This window comes from Capra hircus, chromosome 21 (assembly GCF_001704415.2).
Source record: "Capra hircus breed San Clemente chromosome 21, ASM170441v1, whole genome shotgun sequence".
In the NCBI taxonomy this organism is placed as follows: Eukaryota; Metazoa; Chordata; class Mammalia; order Artiodactyla; family Bovidae; genus Capra; species Capra hircus.
Window position 1 is genome coordinate 15,142,534 of NC_030828.1, and position 20,182 is coordinate 15,162,715.

The window sequence follows — 20,182 nt, forward strand, 5'->3', positions numbered from 1 at the left end:
AAATTTTTCTTTATCCCAAGTGTGTATAATACTTTTTCACTTATAACCGAAACAGCCAGTAAGAGGCAAAACCCCTGGATAATTGTGAGGCACAGCCCACGGCTGGAGCTGTTGCACGCCTTCAACTCCTACACAAACTTAAAAGGAAAAAGCAGCAGGACACTTCAAAACATGGACTCCACACAGGGACATCAGCCTCTCCTGGCTGTGCGCCCCAAGCCTGGTTAGGCTATTAAGTGAGAAACCTTTGGCTGTGTCTTCATTTGTGAAGAATTTCAACCCCATTCATTCATTCATCTGTCTATCCATTCACTGATTCAGTCTCAAGCAAAGTTTTACCGAGGGTGGCATTAGGTGCTACGAGTACAGACAGAAAAGACACAGTACCTGCCCTCAAGCCTAATGGGGAAGAGAGACGGAGCCAACAGACAATTACAGTTCAGTGGGGACCCAGAGGCAGCACAGGGCACTGAGGACCACTGCTTCTCCTCAGGGCCACCAGGTCACTCCATCCACCAGCACACACGATGGCCAGGGCCCCTTACTCTTCACTCTCAGCTACGTTCTACTGAGAACCCTCACCTAGAACCACATCTTATTAGCTTTGACAAAAAGACCTCTCAGCAATAAGAAGGCCTGGGCCAGTGCTTCTCAAGGGGAAGTCCCCAGAACACTTGCATCAGAATAAAATAGGGAGACAGACTGGGAGAGTAGCATTGGCCTACATCCACTACCCTGTGGGGGCTCAGATGGTGACGAATCTGCCTGCGGTGCAGGAGACCCAGGTTCGATCCCTGGGTCGGGAAGATCCCCTGGAGAAGGGAACGGCAACCCACTCCAGCATTCATGCCTGGAGAATCCCATGGACAGAGGAGCCTGGTGGGCTACAGTCCATGGGGTCGCATAGAGTCAGACACGACTGAGCAACTAATGCTTTCACTTTTCATGTGTAAGACAAATAGCTAGCAGGAAGCTGCTGTGAAGCATAGGAGCTCAGCTGGTGTTCTGTGATGACCTTGAGGGGTGGGATGTGGGGGGGTGGGAGGGAGGCTCAAGAGGCAGGGATTTATGTATACATAAGGTTACACAGCAGGAACCAACACAACATCGTAAAGCAATTATACTCTAACCTTTAAAAGGTAAAATGAACTGACTTAACTTAGGTACACACACAAAAAATAATAATAAAATGGGAGGTTATTACGAAAGATGGGAGTTCTCTTCCAACCTGCACCTCTTGAACTATAATCACCAGAGGAAGATGCCAGATTATTACACTTTAGGATATGTGAGAATCTCTGATCAAGAAAGCCAAATTGTTTTCAACAGTTTTTCTTAGGGTTAAATTTGAATCGGCCTCCAAAAGCTACTGCTGAACTCTTCCTATTTCTATGGAAAAACTGATCACCAAGCCTTTTGTTACAGGAAGATGGCTCTGATTTCAAAATTAATGTAATTTGTATGCTGACTGTATTTACTTGGGAAAGCTATTCCTGGAGGCTGTCTCAGGTCTTTGCCCTTCTTAATATATCCTTCTCTTTAATACAGTAATGGGCTGGTGATGTGGCCTCCGGTGATATTTTAATGTTCTGCCGAAGGTGGGTGAGAAAGAAGGGCCATAAATCATAACAGGTCTGACACCGGCAGACCTTAAAATGTATCTCCAAGTGAGTTATAAAAAGCCAAAGTTATAAAAGGAGAGATAAAAGGAGAAAAGGCCAAGGCATATTTTGAGTCTTTTGTATAAATCATCTCCTCCGATCTCTAATTTATATACTGAACTGGTCCAAGATGCTTCACTCAGAGGTCTCAAAGGCTGAAACAAAAGTTAACAGAAGTAGCTTGTGGAACCCTTCCTTTAAGGAAACAGAAGCCATTGGTGATCCAGAGCCTGTGGTGGAATTATTATTACCAACACTTTATTTCAGTTACCCTCAGCCAGTGCTTCATCCACCAGGTGATCTAAACTATACCAGAAGCCGCAGCTACACAGTCACCATGATTTAGACTTGAATGGGCTCATGCTCAAGAAACTCAAAACTGAAGGGGGAAACAAGAAACCTGACAATTAGAATCTGGCGTGATAACTATCGAGCTCAGACATACGTAGGACTCCCCTGGAGGTGTGGTGAATAAGGGTCCGCCTGCCAACACAGGGGACTCAGGTTCAGGCCCTGGTCCGGGAAGATTCCACCTGCTGCGGAGCCGCCAAGCCCTCAGGCTACTCCTGAGCCCGTGTGCCTGCAGCCTGTGCTCCGCACAAGAGAGGCCACCACACTCAGAAGTTAACGCACACAGCGAAGAGCAGCCCCCACTCGCTGCAACTAGAGAAAGACTATTAGGAAAAACAATGAAGACTCATCGTGACCAGATATAAACTGTTTTTCTAAAAAGATTAGAGATAAGCCACAAGATCCCTGCAGACGGGCACTTATGATACAGTCGGGTACACCATGATATTAGCTTTTCCTTAAGGATAAATAAAAGCTATCCAAGCCAAGATGCAGAGCAAGTGAATCCCAGGCAAAGGGAAGAGCATATGCTAAGGCACAGAGGCATGATACATACTGTCTACCCTTCAACTGACTTTTTGTTAAGCGTAAATTCTCTTTCACATCATTTATATCACCTTTCAGAGAGAAAGTAAACAAAGGGTCTATTTTCCCAAAGCTCACACACACGGACCGTCCTACAATAAGCCTTCCACATACAGTGAAATAAAAGAGAAACTTTTCTGGGAAAGACCCGGAACTCTAGTTTCTCACACATTATCTGATATCAGGTCCTAATCTGAGATGAAGCAAAGCAGGAATGAGAAAACCACCCACATCAGGGGACTTCCTTGGCAGGCTAAGACTTCGCCTTCCAAGGCAGGGGGTGAGGGTTCGATCCCTGGTCAGGGAGCCAGCGCCTCACATGCCTCATGGCCAAACCCCAACATAAAGCAGACGCAATACTGTAACAAATCAGCAAAGACTTTTAAGATGGTCCACGTAAAAGGGATCTTTAAGAAAAAAAGAAAATCACTTCAGAAAATACATGCTTGGGCTCATTTTGCTTAAAGAATGAAGGAAACACAGGGTCTTTTGTTTATAACTTCTGTGCAACTTCTTAAATTCTCTATATAACTCTAAGTAACTTCTTAAATTCTCCACACATAGGCATCAGGCTTTTACTTCATCTCTGACACTACCTTCCAAAAAATGAAGAATAGAGTTCAGCTTTTAGGACTCTCATTAAAAGATTTCAGGCAAGTCTCTTCTCCTCTGCAGGCTTGTATTTTAAAATCTTTAAAATAACATTATTGAGGAGATGACTTTTTCCGGTGCTAGTATTTGGTTTTATAAATGAGAGGTATCTTTACTATAAGTAGCCTGGGAAAGAAAGGAGTAGAGTTAGGAGATGGCCATCAAATGGTTGAAATACTGTTTCATGGAGAAGCAGACGTATATGATGGGAAATACCAGCGCTGCGTCTTCCAGACAGACTCTCTAGGGACAAATCCTTATGCCTCAGGGGATCTGCCAGTAAATCCAACTTACTCTCTCCATCTTCTCTTACGCTTACAGCCACCTAAGTGCTGAAATCACCATATCTAACCCTGTCTCTTTACACGGATCCTAGAACATTTTTTAAAAGAGGGTATAACTGAAAAGGAGCAGGATACTACGGTCCTTGCCTCCCATGTCCTCAGCCTGCCTTCTGTCTGTGGAAAAACTTTAGCCAAAGAGTAAGTTCCATCAGAGAAGTGAAAACATGCAGAAACAAAGGAAAATAGTCAACGGAGGGCAAGTGATAATAATTTAGCCATTACACATGGTCAGGGGCCTTATCTCCCTCTCAAGGCCTATTCACCATATTCTGAGCCATGTCCGTGAGCTGTCTTATGGATACGGATGCCCCCACCAGGTGGAGAGGTTGCCTGCATGATGACCAGACTAGCCGTGACGTGCGCTGTCACAATTCTTAGAAGTGGCCTCAAAGGACTGGAAACAAACCAATCCTGGAGCCGAAGATCAACTGCACTTAAAACAGTCAAGATACCACTGGTCAGACCACTGATGACCAATTTCAAGGTGACTGTCAGCCAACCGTACTGTTTCTGCATGTAGCCCCCTCCCTCCATCTGTAAAAGCTCTTGCCCTCTGATCGTCAGTGGGGGGAGCTTGGCCTTCGGACACATGTCCACCTCCTCCCCTTGCCCCAACGCTGAGTTGCCGGCATCTGAAAGAAAGCAAACTTTCCTTTCTGCCAACCTGGCCTCTGTATTGGCTTTTGAGCAATGAGCAGCCAGACCCCACTTTCAGTTACATAACCTTGGTGCATGCACGTGTGTGTGTGTGTGTGTGTGTTAGTCGCTCAGATGTGTCCCACTCTTTGTGATCCCATAGACTAGAGCCCACCAGGCTCCTCTGTCCATGGAATTCTCCAGGCAAGAATACTGGGGTGGGTTGCCATTCCCTACTCTAGGGGATCTTCCCAACCCAGGGATCGAACCCGGGTCTCCTGCAGTGCGGGCAGATTCTTTATGGTCTGAGTCACCATGGCTCAGCCACATAACACCACATAACCTTGATACCAAAGATCAATATGAATAGTATAAGGAAAATATACACCAATCTCATTTAAATGCAAAAACCCTAAATAGAACATAAGTAGTTCTGTGTGTGTGTGTGTGTGTGTGTGTGTGTGTGTGTGCGCACGTGCACACGTGCATGGTCAGTCGTGTCCAACTCTGCGACCCCAGGGACCGCATCCTGCCAGGGCTCCTCTGTCCGTGAGATTTTCCAGGCGAGAATACTGGGGTGGATTGCCATTTCTTACTCCACGGGATCTCCCAGACCCAGGGATCAAACCCACATCTCTTTCATCTCCTGTGTTGGCAGGCAGATTCTTTACAACTAGTGCCAATTGGATTTTAGCAAATGCATCCATCGCTACGGCACCATGCAGACTGTTTCCACTGAGCTCTGCTTATTTATCCATACTTCCCTCCCCGCTAGCCTCTGGTAGCCACTTACATGCATAGTTTTGCGTTTTCAGGAATGATATACAGTTGAAATCATAAACCTTTTTAGAGAGGTTTCTTTCACTTAGGAACATGCATTTAGGTTTCTCAACGTCTTTTTATGACTTGGCCCCTTACTTCTTTGGCACTAAATAATATTCCAGGGCCAGTATGTACCACAGTTGATTTATCCTTCACCTACACAAGGACATCTTAGATCACTGCTAGATAACAGGGTAGTTCTGGCAGATGGTATATGGGACATCTCTGTGACTTCCTTGAAATTTCACTGTGAACGTAAACAGCTCTGAAAATAATCTTAACAAAATAATAAGCTGAAAACCAATCTGAAATATTTGCACAATTTTCTGTAGAAAATAAAAAATAAAGGACATGTGTGTTGCCTCCACATTTTGACAGTTATGAATAAAACAGCTATAAACATCTAAACAACACAAAAAAGAATACTAGTAAATCAAATTTGTCGATGTATTACCATTTTAAAAAAATCACATGGAATGATCAAGATATATCCCAGGAATTAAGTACAGTTGAATATCCAGAAAAAATATTACTTTAATCTATCATATTAATAGGTCCAAGGAGAAAGCCATATGATTGTCATAATAGATGCAGAAAATAACAGACGCATGTGACAGATTCAGTATGCCTTCACGATAAACACTCTCAGCATACTTAAAAGAGAATTTCCTTAACTTTATAAAGAAGACCAATCAAAACATAGCAAGTGTAATACTTCAAAGTAAGACACCCAAATTACCCCCACTGAAGTCAGGATACCCATTAGCACTGACATTATAATCAACACAATACTATACCTCAATTAAAAATATTTAAAATAAAAGAAGTAAATGGCCTAAAAATAACAAAAAAAAACTAATTGCAAAATTTATAGTATGAGAAGTATACATTCACATCTGTAACAAAGCGTGATATTTACCTAAAACTTAAGCACACAAAAGAAGGCTGTACAGTGTTTACAGATACACAAATACCTGGGAAAGTGTAAAAACACACATGCGTGTAAAACACCGAGTTTATGACTGTGGTGATCATTACTCCTTGGGAGGAAGAAAAGCAGCATCAAAAAGAGCAACCGAGTGAGCGATGTTTAATCTACATTAAAATCTGAAGTCAGTGTGAAAGTCGCTCAGTCATGTCTAACTCTTTGTGACCTCATGGACTATATAGTACATGGAATTCTCCAGACCAGAATATGGAAGCAAGTAGCCTTTCGTTTCTCCAGGGGATCTTCCCAATCCAGGGATCGAACCTAGGTCTCCCACATTGCAGTCGTAATCTTTACCCATTGAGCCACAAGGGAAGCCCAAAGTCAGTGCAGCGTAGTTCATGATTTTACAAAGCTAGGTGCTCTGAATAGGGTTGTTGTGTTATTCTGTGTTCTTTGTATATTTGATATATTTCATGATGTAATAAAAAAGAAAAGAAAGGAGACAAAACAATTGTTATAGGCAGATGACAGGGCTGTTAGAACTAATAAAAGAGCTCAGCTCAAACATCCCCAGATCAGCAGATTTCTGTTGATCTGCAATAATAATCTGGGTAAAGGTCTGATGGAAGAACAGCCACCCCATTTTTAGTAGCTATTTAGTTGTAAAATGGGCTTCTCACGTGGTTCAGTGGGTAAGAATCCGCCTGCGGTTCAGGAGATGCAGGTTTGATTGCTGGATAGGGAAGATCCCCTGGAGGACACCATGGCAACCCACTCCAGTATCCTTGCCTGGGGAATCCCATTGGACAGAGAAGCCTGGAGGGCTACAGTCCATGGGGGACACAGAACTGGACATGACTGAAGCAATGCACTATGCACGCACGCACAGTCGTAAAATATTCAGGAAGAAGCCCTATAAGAACTATGCAGAGCCCAGATTAAATTTCTAAATTATGCTGAGGTAATTTAGTAGTGGGCTTCCCTGTTGACTCTGTGGTAAAGAAGACATGGGTTTGATCCCTGGGTCAGGAAGATGCCTTGGAGAAGGAAATGGCAACACACCCCAGTATTCCTGCGTGGGAACTGCCATGGACAGAGGAGCCTGGCAGGCTACCGTCCATGGGGTCGCAAAAGAGTCAGACACGACGTAGCAAATAAACAACATCAACAGTAATTTCAGCAACCCTGAAACATGACGGACGTTTTATCTCAATATTATGACTTTCTGATGTGCAGAGGCTTGCACAGGTCAGAGAGGGTTCAGCTAGTTACTGACCCATCAAGGCTTGGAACGTAGAGCCCCAAGTCTTGGCTACTTCCTCAGACCTGAAGCCAGAAAGTAAGTTTAACACATTTCCCATCCTTGGCAGCTTCACAGAGCGTTATTGCCCTTAAACACACCCACTGCAGATGAATAAAATTTTTGCCAATGCCTCACTAAAAAGAGCTTTTAACTGTGTGTGTGGCATGTCACTATGACGCATGAAATCAACCTTCTCTCTTCTAGACTTTCTTTCTCTTTGCTCTCCCTGCTAAAAGTAATCTTCCCCCATGTGTGGTAGCTAATAAAGTAAATAATTTTACCCAAATTTTTAGTCAGCAAAGTGTGGATAAACTCAAAAGGCGACTGCTGGTAAGAGTGGGGACAATGCTAACGAATGTGAAGCATTTAACTTGTCAAGAGGCTCAAGATTCCCACCGGTGAGATGTTTTCTAGTTTGTGACCAGCAGATGGCAGCATAACTCAAGAAAAACAAACAAACCCACATTCAGTTCCTTAGTTTCCAAGGTTCCTAATCTTTTTCGAACTGTGGTGCTAGAGAAGACTCTTGAGAGTCCCTTGAACAGCAAGGAAATCAAACCAGTCAATCCCTAAAGGAAACCAATCCTGAATATTCATTGAAAGGACTGATGCTGAAACTGAAGCTCTAATACCTTGGCCACCTGATGCAAAGAGCTGACTCACTGGAAAAGACCCTGATGCTGGGAAAGATTGAAGGCAGGAGGAGAAGGGGATGGCAGAGGATGAGATGGTTAAATGGTAGCACGGACTCGATGGACATGAGTTTCAGCCAACTCCGAGAGATTGTGAAGGACAGAGAAGCCTGGTGGGCTGCAGTTCCCGGGGTCACAGAGTCAGACACGACTTAGTGACTGAACAACAACATATGAGATTATCTACAAAATAATCAGCCTTAATCAGCCTTGTTATCATCGTCATCACCATCGCCACTATAGTAACACTGCAATAGAGTGTCACTGAACAGAGGCGACTTCACAGATGAAGTCTCTTTTAATGAATTTGTCTCCCCATGGAATAACATCATACCAGAAGGACATCTAGCCATCTATAACATCCCTTACTTTTCAACACTTTCAAAGCATTCTAATAAAGAAGGGCAACATTTCATCTTCTTTTTTTTGGTGGGGGGTTGGTCCCTGTGCTGGGTCTTCCTGCAAATCACAGGCTTTTTTTTTCTTTTCATCTAGTGCTTAACTGCCTCAAGGCATGTGGGATCTTACTTCCTGGAGCAGGGATCAAACCTGAGTCCCCTGCATTGGAAGGAGGATTCGTAACTGCTGGATCACCAGGGAAGTCCCAAGAAAGGCAACCTCTCTTCCTTGGCAATGCCAATGCAAGATCTCTGGCTTTATACAGAAGAGCCCCAACAGTGAGAAATCCCGGGGGGGATTACCACCCACCACCAACCATCAGCCTTGGCACTGCCATCCTTGAAGTGGCCACTCTCAGCAGATTCCAGTGGCCCAAGTGTCCCCAGCGAGGGCGTGTGCACACAAGGGCATGTAAACGTGGAGATGTTTGTGACTGAGCCTCGGCATTTTAAAACATCATCTGAAAGTCTGAATTCCGCGTCTGCTGACAGTCACGCCTAACGTTCCTTCCTCAAAGGCCTTATATTTATAGAAATAACATTCCTCTTTTCATATCACACTTTCTTTCTCATCCTAAATAACCAAGAACATTTGCTAAGGTCTGGCCAGTAACATATGGACTAGACGGCCCAAGACCCCCTCCTTGGACTTCATCCAGACACGTACTTCTTTCCCACAGTGGCTAAGAGTCAACGGGCACAGTCACTTGGACACATAGCTGGGTGTGGGCTGGAAAAGTAGAGCTGGCATTAGAGGAGAGCATCCCTGGCAATAATTCTTGCACAGGTGCATGAACTAAGGGGCCTCGTCTATCACCGACACTGAACTGCCTGGGCTGTGGGGTTTCTGGTGTAGCCCTCCCCTGACCCAGTGAACTTGCTAAGGATAATTCAAGATGGCAAACAGCAGAGGTGAAAATGCTCAGCTTAGTGGATCACGTGGCTTGGAGGGAACTGTCCTGACCCATTTGGGGCCATTGGAGGAAAACCTCAAGGAGGCATTCTTAAAGCCCAGCGGTCTGGACTATCCATCTCAGTGTTCCAGGAGTAGAAAGAGGAATCAGACTGAAGAAGAGGTCTGTCTGCGAGAGTGCTGTTGTGTCCAACTCTTTGCAACCCTATGGACTATGTAGCCTGCCGGGCCCCTCTGTCCATGGGATTCTCCAGGCAAGAACACTGGAGTGGGTTGCCATTTCCTTCTCCAGGGGATCTTCCCGACCCAGGGATTGAACCCGTCTCCCTGTGTCTCCTGCACTGCAGGTGGGCTCTTTACCACTGAGCCACCAGGGAAACCCTGAAGAGGACATGGGCAGGACTTTTTTAACACTGCTCTAAGTTTTTTCCCCAAAGGACAACAACACTCTTGATGGGAAAGGGCCATGCCGATAAGACACTTGGAGGTAAGATCTTCCTGACCCAGGGATCAAACCACATCTCCTGCATTTCAGGAGGATTCTTTACCCACTGAGCTGTCGGGGAAGCCAGTAATAGGTGAAAGAATATCATAAAATAGTGTCATATTAGCCTTGGGCTTGCTGCTGAAGAAGCATCCAGAATCAAAGAAAAAGCTCAACAATCAGGCTGTGAGTTGGTGCCGGACCTCTGGGCCCTCCCTCCAGGCAGGCATCATTGAGGGGCTCTCTGAGATCTCAGACAAGACAGCCTGGTTGACCCTCCTTGATCAATCAACCCGAGCCAGGATGATGGGGGATTGCACGCTAGAGACAGGGCCACCAGGGGGTACTGTCGAGTCTCTGGCAGCCTAGGCCAAAGGTGATATTCTACCCGTCTCAGAGCTCAATCCCCACCATATTGAATTCTTATCTGGCCAATGCCTCCCTCCCCAAGGCAGTACCCACACACACTCCTCTCGATCTAAGGAAAGTCCACGGTCCCTCACTTACTTGTCATTCACAAGTTTCCCGTGTTGGTGAATCTGATTTTCCATCGTGAAGTTGATTGTGACACCATACACGTGCTCGTCGTGAAACACCTTCATTTTGGACTTGTACGCTTCATCTTGAAAATACCGGATCATGTCGGGGAACCAAACTGTCAGTCCATAGTAACTGTAATCGAGAAGAAAGAATATTGGAGCAGCAACACCATCAGAGTCTGCATTTCTGACATGATGTAAATCAAGCCCATTTTAAATGAGTCAGTATGGTTCATTAGAAAATATAACTCATATAAATAGATCTAATGGAACAAAGTCACAATCGTCTCCATAGATGCCAAAAAGGCACTTGATAAAAAAAAACCACATGCATTCTTGATTAAAACGCCAGTAGATTAGAAATTCATGCGTACTTCCTTAGCGTGTAAAAATATATATCGTGCTGGTGGTTTAGTTGCTAAGTTGTGTCTGACTCTTGCGATTCCATGGACTAAGCCCACCAGGCTCCTCTGTCCATGGGATGCCCAGGCAAGAATACTGGAGTGGGTTGCCATGCCCTCCTCCAGGGGATCTTCCTGACCCAGGGATCAAACCCAGGTCTCCAGCATTGCAGGCAGATTCTTTACCATCTGAGCCATGAGGGAAGCCCAAAATATATATAAATATATCTCAACTCAAAAGGAAGGATCTTTCAATGGGGGAAACACTGCGGTCACTCCCACTAACATAAGAAATAAGACCAGGATACCCATGTCATCACTACTATCTAACACTACGTTGTAGTGTTAGCTAACTCAGTTAATTAAGTTAGTCTTAACTCAGCTACGCAAGAAAAAGAACATAGGAATACAAAGTTACAAAGCAAACAGTAAAACTATATTTGCAGACGACATTTTATACCTAAAATCTCAAGATCACCAGCTCAAAACAAATGGCCATGAAACGTACAAAAATGATGCTCCACCCCACTCATAACCCGAAAAGTGAAAGTTAAAACCACATTGTGTTATCACTCTTGCCCACCAGACCCGAAACCTTGAAGTTTGCAAAAACTCTGCTGGTGAGGCTGCAGGTAAGCAGGTGCTCTTATGCATTGCTGGGAAGAGGACCGCATTTTGCAATACCATCTTGAGGCGAACTGGTCAGTCCCTACAACAATTACTGGTGGATTTATCGCCTTTCGACTCCATAATTCTCTTTCTAGGAATCTATTCCACTGATTAACTTGTCCAGTGCAAAGAAGCCCACAAAGAGCGATGCACTGTGGCACTGTTTGCAACAACAAATGTCTGAAAACTTCCCAACAATCTGGCAGCAAGGTTCCAACTGAAGGAAGTGTAGAGTTGTACTGTGAAGAGCTAGGCACACGTTCTATGCCACTGTAAAAAAAAAGAACGTGAATCTCTATCCAGCGGTACGAGAGAGCTCCAGAATATATTGTTGGATGCAAAAAGGAAATGCAAAACTGCTTTCTTGCAGTTCCTTCTCATAAGGAAACAATAAAGAAATTTGTAAATATACATATATTTGCTTAAATTTACAAAAAGAAATACTAGAATGATAAATAGAAAAATAAAAGGGAACTACATAGAAGAGGCAGAAGGGAGTAAATAGAGGGGGAAGGAAGGGAGACCAGATCTCTCTGAGGTTCCAACATTGGAAAGTCATCACCCACTTGACAAAATTAAATTAGACGTAAGGAGATTTCTTAAAACTTTCAGTGAATTGGATCCAAGGGTCTACATTTTAGCTTCTGAAACGTTCTGTGTTCTCGTCTAGCTTGGATGGGACGAGTGGAAGTGAGCAGTCTGCTTCTACCTTACCTGTTTGGTAGAGACTGTTTGGGTCTCCATCAATATCTATAGGAAGACACTTGGTTAGATATTGGAAAGAGCAGGGCTTCCCACATTCCTCCCATAACCCAAGAGGTCATTAAAGCCAGTTGAGTTCCCTGGGTTGAGGGGAATGTGTCTTTGGCCATGGGCAGTGGTGAACAAAGCAACTTCATAGATGAAAGTTTAAAATCTCACCAAAAGATTTTAGCTGATAATAGCAATTTACTGAGCACTTACTGACGTGCCAGAAACAATTGCACTTTATCCGTGCTATGAAACAGCCTCTTAACACTATAAATGGACCCCAAAACTGGCACGGAAAGAAGGGTCATGTTATCTGGAGGTGAGTAAAATGACTGGGGTGAAAGACTACTACTTAAGAGAGGAGCCAGCTAATCCTCAGTCACGTTACACTTCATTTACTTTATTGCTGTGGATATTATCGCAAAGGTTCTCTGTCTTCTCCATTTAAGATCCACAAGGACACTGACAGCTGCTGACCCAACATTCATTCCCTGCTTTGGTTTTGTTTGGGTGTCAATGCTCAGGAAAGCTAACAGTATCATCAGCTGAGAGGCAAATCCTGATCAGTCTGAAGTCACTGGGAAATCACACCCCGTTCACCAGTGGCTAGTCTAGCCCTGAAGCATGAGACACACATTGGCTAATATAATGTGGGGGTGGGGAGAGTCTGCTGGCAGCTTCTGAGAAAGGTTTGAAGTGAAAGTGTTAGTCGCTCAGTCGTGTCCGACTCTTTACGACCCCATGGACTGTAGCCCGCCAGGCTGCTCTCTCCATGGGGTTCTCCAGGCAAGAATACTGGAGTGGGTTGCCATTTCCTTCTCCAGGGGATCTTCCCAACCTGGGGATTGAACCCCAGGTCTCTTGCATCACAAGCAAAGTCTTTACCATCTGAGCCACCAGCAAAGATGAGAAAGGTTTCCTTGATGTTAAAAAGTGGAGCTCAGGGACTTCCCTGGTGGTCTAGTGGCTAAGACTCCACATCCCCCCAAGGCAGGGGTCCAGGTGAGGTAACTAGATCCCACACACCATAACTAAGACTTTGCAAGCTGCAACTTAAAAAAAAAAAAAAAAAGTCACCTATGCAGCAACTAAAGATTCTGCATGCTATAATGAAGATCAAAGATCCCACAGGCCGTAACCAAGACCCAGCAGAACCAAGTAAAAAATATTTTTTTTTTTTTTTAAAAATCAATCTCAGAGAAAGGCAGCCTCCTCCTTGTTGGGACACTTTTTCATGTCTGAGGATGCCGAGAGCAGCTGCAGCATCTTGCTAGCAGATGAGAACTAGCCTGAGGCTGAATCCCCACCTGGAGGCTGCCTCTCCATGGAATTCTTATTACAAAGGATCAGAAATTTCCTTGTTGTAGAGGCCACTAGAGTGGGTTGTCTGCCGTAGCCAAAACCATCCAATCTGACACAGACTCTATATGAGTTAGAACCAACGGTAACCCTCAACGTACAGACGAGGCATGGAGAGCACAAGAAAATTAATGAACTTTTTGTTCAGTTGCTAAGTTGGGTCTGACTCTTTGCAGCCCCATGGACTGCAGCATACCAGGCTTCCCTGTCCCTTCACTCTCTCCCGGAGTTTGCTCAAACTCATGTCCATTAAGTCGGTGATGCCATCCAACCATCTCATCCTCTGGGGCCCGTCTGGGCCTCCCACCCTCAAACTTTCCCAGCATCAGTGTCTCTTCCAATGAGTCAGCTCTTCACATCAGGTGGCCAAAGTATTGGAGCTTCAGCTTCAGCATCAGTCCTTCTAATGAATATTCAGGGTTGATTTCCTTTAGGAATGACTGGTTTGATCTCCTTGCAGTCCGACTCTCAAGAATCTTCTCCAGCACTACACTGTCTACGTTTGTGATAGCTTTTTATTAATTAATGAACTTAAGGAAGACAGAACTTACCTTAAAGCCATGGTAAACCAGACCACGGCCAGAATCAGTGTGTTCATCCTGTAGGGTCCCATCACACAGTACAGAGCGTTTTCCCAGACCTGTAACCCACAGCAGAGATGGGTGGTTAAAGGCAGAAACTTGTGACTTGGAAGAGCTCCTTTTTAAGATTCTCTATTAAACTGCTTAGGAACCCACAGACAGAACAGGCAGCAATGTCTTCCAGAGGCAGCAATTCTGCTCAAGGAACAAGGAACCCTCTTCTGTTCTTCTCAGCTGGTGTCACGCTCTAAGTCCTGCAGCGTCCTCGAACACAATGGTGCATGAGACCAAAAGCACAGTGAGTGGGGATGTCAAGGTGCTGAGTAGCCCTGAGCTCATCTCCCCGTCAATGGGAACGGATGCTATTTCAAACACTGAACCACCCTGCCCCAGGAGGGTTATGCAGGCTCAGTATCCTGGCCGTTGCCTGCCTGGGTGTTTGACAGTTGGCTTGTCTCACAGGACCACTTCTCTGGAGAAATGGCCTTGCCCTTCATAAAGACTTTCTCAGAGGTCACCAACAAACCTTAAAGGGGTCCTGTCTTTCACTCCCTCCCTCCTTCCCACAGTTTATTTAAAGAGAAAATGCCACGGCAGTGGCTTATCAGCAAGAATTTTCACCCGGTCTAGGATGAGACCCCCAGCACTGTGGGGCAAAAACCGACCCTGAAATGCCTCCCACAGATGGATCGAATTTTGGGCCAAGAGGAGGAACTGATAGGCGGAATACTGCCTGTCATATTGGTCTCATTCATCAGTGACTTCAGCCATCACCAGAAGGCGAGCCGGTGAACCCTGAGGGAACTCAGAAGGGAAAACAATGCCTGCCTTTTAGCAGCCACCAGACTGCAGCCTCTCCCCACGGGGAGCCCTGAGGAAACTCAGGGTGTGAAAACACAGGAAGGACATTGGCCCCAGATAGCTGAGTGCATATAAAAGGAATAATTTCAGTGAGCCCAGACTTTCGCATCTTCTCGGGCATGGAAAAGCACTAAATTCTTTAACTTGGCATATCTAGTTTTCTTTCATTAACAATAAACTTTTGACTGTCAGACCACCTGCCCTTTGTTGCAAAACTCCTATATATCTGGCTTCCCCTGTCCTCGCCTCCTTGGATAGTTCTCTCAGAGTTACTTGAGCTGCTATCTCCAGGGCTTGAAGTCCTAAAAATTCCCACTGAATAAAACATAACTCTCAGACCAAAAAAGAAGAAGGTGCTAGAAAGAACGGTGCTTTCTCAGACTAGACATTGTATCTACATTCAAAATCTCAGCCTTTGGAAAGAAGAGCAAAGAAAAGAAACTAAGGATTAGATACTTTGTGGTTCAGGGCTCACAGGAGTTGGAGATCGGTGTGGGCTAGGACCCAGATGTTGCTTCCTGCCCATCACTGTGCCTTGGGTTGACGGGCGTGTTCAGAATCTCTATTCCTCATCCACTGTCGTTACAGCTCACCATAAAGCCTCCCTCTCACCCACCCCAGGTCTCCAAACTTACCTGCTTGAAAGTGGTCTTGAATCTGACCAACCAGCGTTGATACCAAGTTCCTGTTGAACTCTGGATCTCAATGAACTCATCCATTTGCTTGGGAGTTTTAATGTTGGAAACCTGTGAAGCAAAGACGGGCTAGAGAATCTCAACCTTACTTTGACTTTTCAATTTTCAGTTGACTGTAACTGACTTTATTAACTTCCTTAGGGCTAGAGGAGCTTTCGGTGACTCTCTAGTTCAGTAACTCTTAGCCAAAATTGTACATAGCATCTCTTAGCAATCTTTCTCAAGTAGATATGCCCCACTGCAGACAGATGATTCAGAGTTTTTTCACTCAGTTATGGCTTTGGGAAATACACTGAGGTCCTGTCTATATCTTACTTGCCCATAATAGCGTTGACTGCACCTTAAAATTCACAGGTCTAAATAGGCATTAACATCAGAGAAGTCTAGAGCCTGCAGAGACAACAGTGTGTGTGTGCATGTGTGTGTGTGTTGGGAGAGAAAGCTTGCTCTGGAAGACTTTTTTAGTTATTTTGTTTATTTTTGGCTGTGCTGGGTCTTTGTGGCTGCACGGGCTTTCTCTAGTTGTGGCAGGTAGGGTCTTCTCCCTAATTGCGGTCTGTGGGCTTCTCATTGTGGTGGCTTCTGTTGGTGTGGAGCACAAAATCCAGGGCACGAGGCTTCAGTAGTTACAGCCTCTGGACTCTAAAGCACAGGCTCAATAGTGTGGCACATGGCCTTAGCTGCTCCACAGTATGTGGGATCTTCTTGGATCAGGGATCAAACCCACGTCTCCTACATCAGCAGGCGGATTCTTTACCACTGAGCCACCAGGGAAGCCCTGTGTGAGACATGTTTTAAATACACCAGAATAAAAGACATTAAGTCCTCCTTCTGCACAGCAAAAGAAATCACCAACAAAATGAAAAGACAACCTACTGAATGGGAGAAAATATTTGCAAATCATAAATTTGACAAGGGCCTAATATTCAAAATATATCAAGAACCCATGCAACTCCCAGCAAAAAAATTTAAAAAAAGCAAACAATCCAATTTAAAAAATGGACAGAGGATCTGAATAGACAGTTCTCCAAAGAAGACATGCTGCTGCTGCTAAGTCGCCTCAGTCATGTCCGACTCTTCGCGACCCCATGTGCTGCAGCCTACCAGGCTCCCCCGTCCCTGGGATTTTCCAGGCAAGAGTAGGTTGCCATTGCCTTCTCTGAAAGAAGACATAGCGATAGCCAATAGGCAGGTGAAAAAAATGCTAAGCACCACTAATCATCAGGGAAAAGCAAATAAAACCACACTGTGATATCACCTCATACCTGCTAAAATAGTTATTACCAAAAAGACAAAAAACAGCACGTGTCCATTAAGATGTGGGGAAAAGGAAACCCTTCTGCACTGTTGGTGGGGATGTAAACTGCTGAGGCTACTATGGGAAATAGTATGGAGGTTTCCCCCCAAAATTAAAGTAGAACTACCATATGATCTATGAATCTACTTCTGGATATTTATCTGAAGGAAATGAAAATACTAAATCAAAGAGATATCTGTGCTCCCATCTTCACTGCAGTATTATTATAAAGGTGAAGATATGGAAACAACCCAAGTGGCCATTGATAAGTGAAAGGATAAAGAAGATGTGATACACACACACACACAGGAATACTAACCAACCATAAAATATAAAATCTTGCCATTTGCAACAATGTGGGTGGACCTTGAGGACATTATGGCAAGCGAAATAAATCAGATGGAGAAAGACAAGTACTGCATGATCCCACTTATATTCGGAGAATCAACCAAACCAAACAAAAACAGAAAACCAAGCTCATAGACAGAGAGAACAGACTGGTGGTTTCCAGAGGGGAGGGGTGTGGGAAGGTTGGACAAAACAGGAGAAAGGGGTCGAAAGGTACAAACTTGCAGCTATAAAATAAGTCCTGGGATGTAATGTAGAGCATGGTGATAGTAGTTCCGTTCAGTTCAGTTCAGTCGCTCAGTTGTGTCCGACTCTGCGACCCCAGGGACTGCAGCACGCCAGGCCTCCCTGTCCATCATCAACTCCCGGAGTTTATTCAAACTCACATCCCTTGAGTCAGTGATGCCATCCAACCATCTCATCCTCTGTCATCCCCTTCTCCTCCTGCCTTCAATCTTTCCCAGCATCAAGGTCTTTTCCAATGAGTCAGTTCTTTGCATCAGGTGGCCAAAGTATAGGAGTTTTAGCTTCAGCATCAGTCCTTCCAGTGAATATTCAGGACTGATTTCCTTTAGGATGGACTGGTTTGATAATAGTTAATAATACTCTATATTCATTACTTGAAAGTTGCTAAGAAAGTAAATCTTGAGTCCTCAGCACAAGAAAAAACATTTTGTAACTGTGTGGTGACAGATGGTACCGAGACTTATTGTGCTGATCATTTTGCGATGTATACAAACACTGAATCATTATACAGAACACCTGAAACTAACACAGTGTTACATGCCAATTGTACCTCAGTTTGTTTTTAAAGGGGCTTCTCTGGTGGCTCAGATGGTAAAGCGTCTGCCTACAATGTGGGAGACATGGGTTCCATCCCTGGGTCATGAAGATCCCCTGGAGAAGGAAATGGCAACCCACTCCAGTCCTCTTATCTGGCAAATCCCATGGACACAGGAGCCTGGTAGGCTACGTGCACGGGGTCACAAAAGTCGGACACAACTGAGCAACTTTATTTCACTTTTTAAAAAGAGAAATTAGGTCTTCCTTGCTACCCCTGGTTTTCCTGTTGGAAATCAAAGAGATAGGAAGTGGGAATAAGGCTGTGTGTAACAGGGAAGAACAGAATCTGACTTCATGTTGGATATGTTTCTTTAACCTTTGCTTTCTGTGGCTTTTGTTACTAAAAGGATGCTGTCTACAGCTGTAAGCTTTCCCTGCTTGGGGAACTCTGCCCCTCTACGTGCATACTAGGTTGCTTCAGTCATGTGCAACTCTTTGTGACCCTATGGACTGTAGCTGACCAGGCTCCTCTGTCCATGGAATTCTCCAGACAAGAATACCGGAGTGGTTGCCATTTCCTTCTCCAGGGGATCTTCATGACCCAGGGATGGAAACTTCGTCTCTTTCACCTCCTGCATTGGTAAGTGGATTCTTTACCACGACAGCCAGCTGGAAAGCCCACCCCTCTACTGACTTTAAACTAAAGTGTCTTTGTTCAGCTCACAGGGAAACACCACGACCCTGCCCACCTGTGGATGGCTGCAGAAAAGAAAAAATGAACACATCCCCCCCCCCCCGCCCCCGAGAGGCTGGCCAAGCCAGGAGATATTTTGCAAGATTTATGGCCTTTTTACTTTACTTCCTCATCTCCTCTCTGTCTCTATTCTACAAAAGAAACTAGCACCCAGACCCCAATAAGATGGTAGTCCACCATCTTCTTGGACACCCAACTTTCCAAATAAAGTCTCTCTTCCTTGCCTCAACATCTCCTCTCCCGATTTATTGGCCTGTCGTGTGGTGAGCAGACCAAGCTTGGACTCAGCAACACAAGAGCCCTGGAAAGTGTCCATTTGTCCAATATCAGCAGGTATCTCCAAGGAGCAATCCTGACTCATTAAGACAGTGATTTTCAGTTTAATCAAAGTGTAAGACAACCACTGAATTCTATAACTAACAGTCACGTTAAGAAGATTTCTGACCACACAGACTCTTAGCCAAGTTATCAAGGCCTATGCTCGCAGACCAAATCAGAAGAAAATGGAAGAGCCTACTCAAAAAATTCAAAAACAGTTTCTAGCACCTCTTCCAACAAATCTTTCTTCTGGGGAGAAAAGGCTTTAGTCATAAGAGCGTCTCCCATTCTTTCTTCAACCAAGGGACTGAGGATGTAAAGAGACAAAGGAAGAGAGAGAGAAGTGAGGCTGAATATCACATGGGAAATGCAGTCACTGAAATACAAACAAGTGGTTCTTTAATTCCCCAGCACCAAGCCCAGGATGGCGCAGCTTCGTTTTTCTAAAGCTTGAACACAGTGGTTCTTAAACTCTTGACTGGGCTGGATACCCCTTGGAGAACCTAGCAAAAGTATAGGTGCTCTTCCTAAAACTGCAGGTGTATAAGCACACCAGAGCCTCCCGAGCTGGCGCTGCCATTCCCGGGGGTGGGGCCTTTGCAATCGCACTACTGCCTGGGTCCAGACAGGGACACAGGAGAGGGGACCCAGGGGCCCACATCACAGGCCTCTAGGCTGGAGCTGATCCTCCTGTTATTAGATAACCCAGGCGAGGCAAGAACACAGCTGAAGCCAAAAGAGGCTGAGTGGAAGTGTTGGGAAAGTGTCAGTTGCTCGGTCATGTCTGACTCTTCGCGACCCCATGGACTGTAATCACCAGACTCCCCTGTCCATGGCATTCTCCAGGCAAGACTACTCACGTGGGCTGCCAGTCCCTTCTCTAGGGGATCTTCCCCATGCAGGGATTGAACCCAGGTCTCCTGCATTGCAGGTGGATTCTTTACCATCTGAGCCACCAGGGGAAAGTTGACCCCAAGTCAGGAAACACGTTAGGATTCACATTCAATGGGACTTCCCTTGCGGTCTGGTAGTTAATACTCCATGATTCTCCTGTAG

General features: G+C 45.0%; 1 protein-coding gene across 2 annotated transcripts in view; it reads right to left on the reverse strand.

The window, feature by feature from the left end:
• SV2B (synaptic vesicle glycoprotein 2B) overlaps positions 1-20,182 on the reverse strand; it is a 247,574-nt gene that overhangs the window by 21,626 nt on the left and 205,766 nt on the right. For both annotated transcript variants that reach the window (XM_018066594.1, XM_005694936.3), the window contains exons 7-9: positions 15,567-15,677; positions 14,041-14,129; positions 10,279-10,443 (exon numbers count right to left, since the gene is read on the reverse strand). In XM_018066594.1, the coding sequence (XP_017922083.1) occupies positions 10,279-10,443; positions 14,041-14,129; positions 15,567-15,677 (365 nt within the window). The remainder of the gene's footprint in view (positions 1-10,278; positions 10,444-14,040; positions 14,130-15,566; positions 15,678-20,182) is intronic.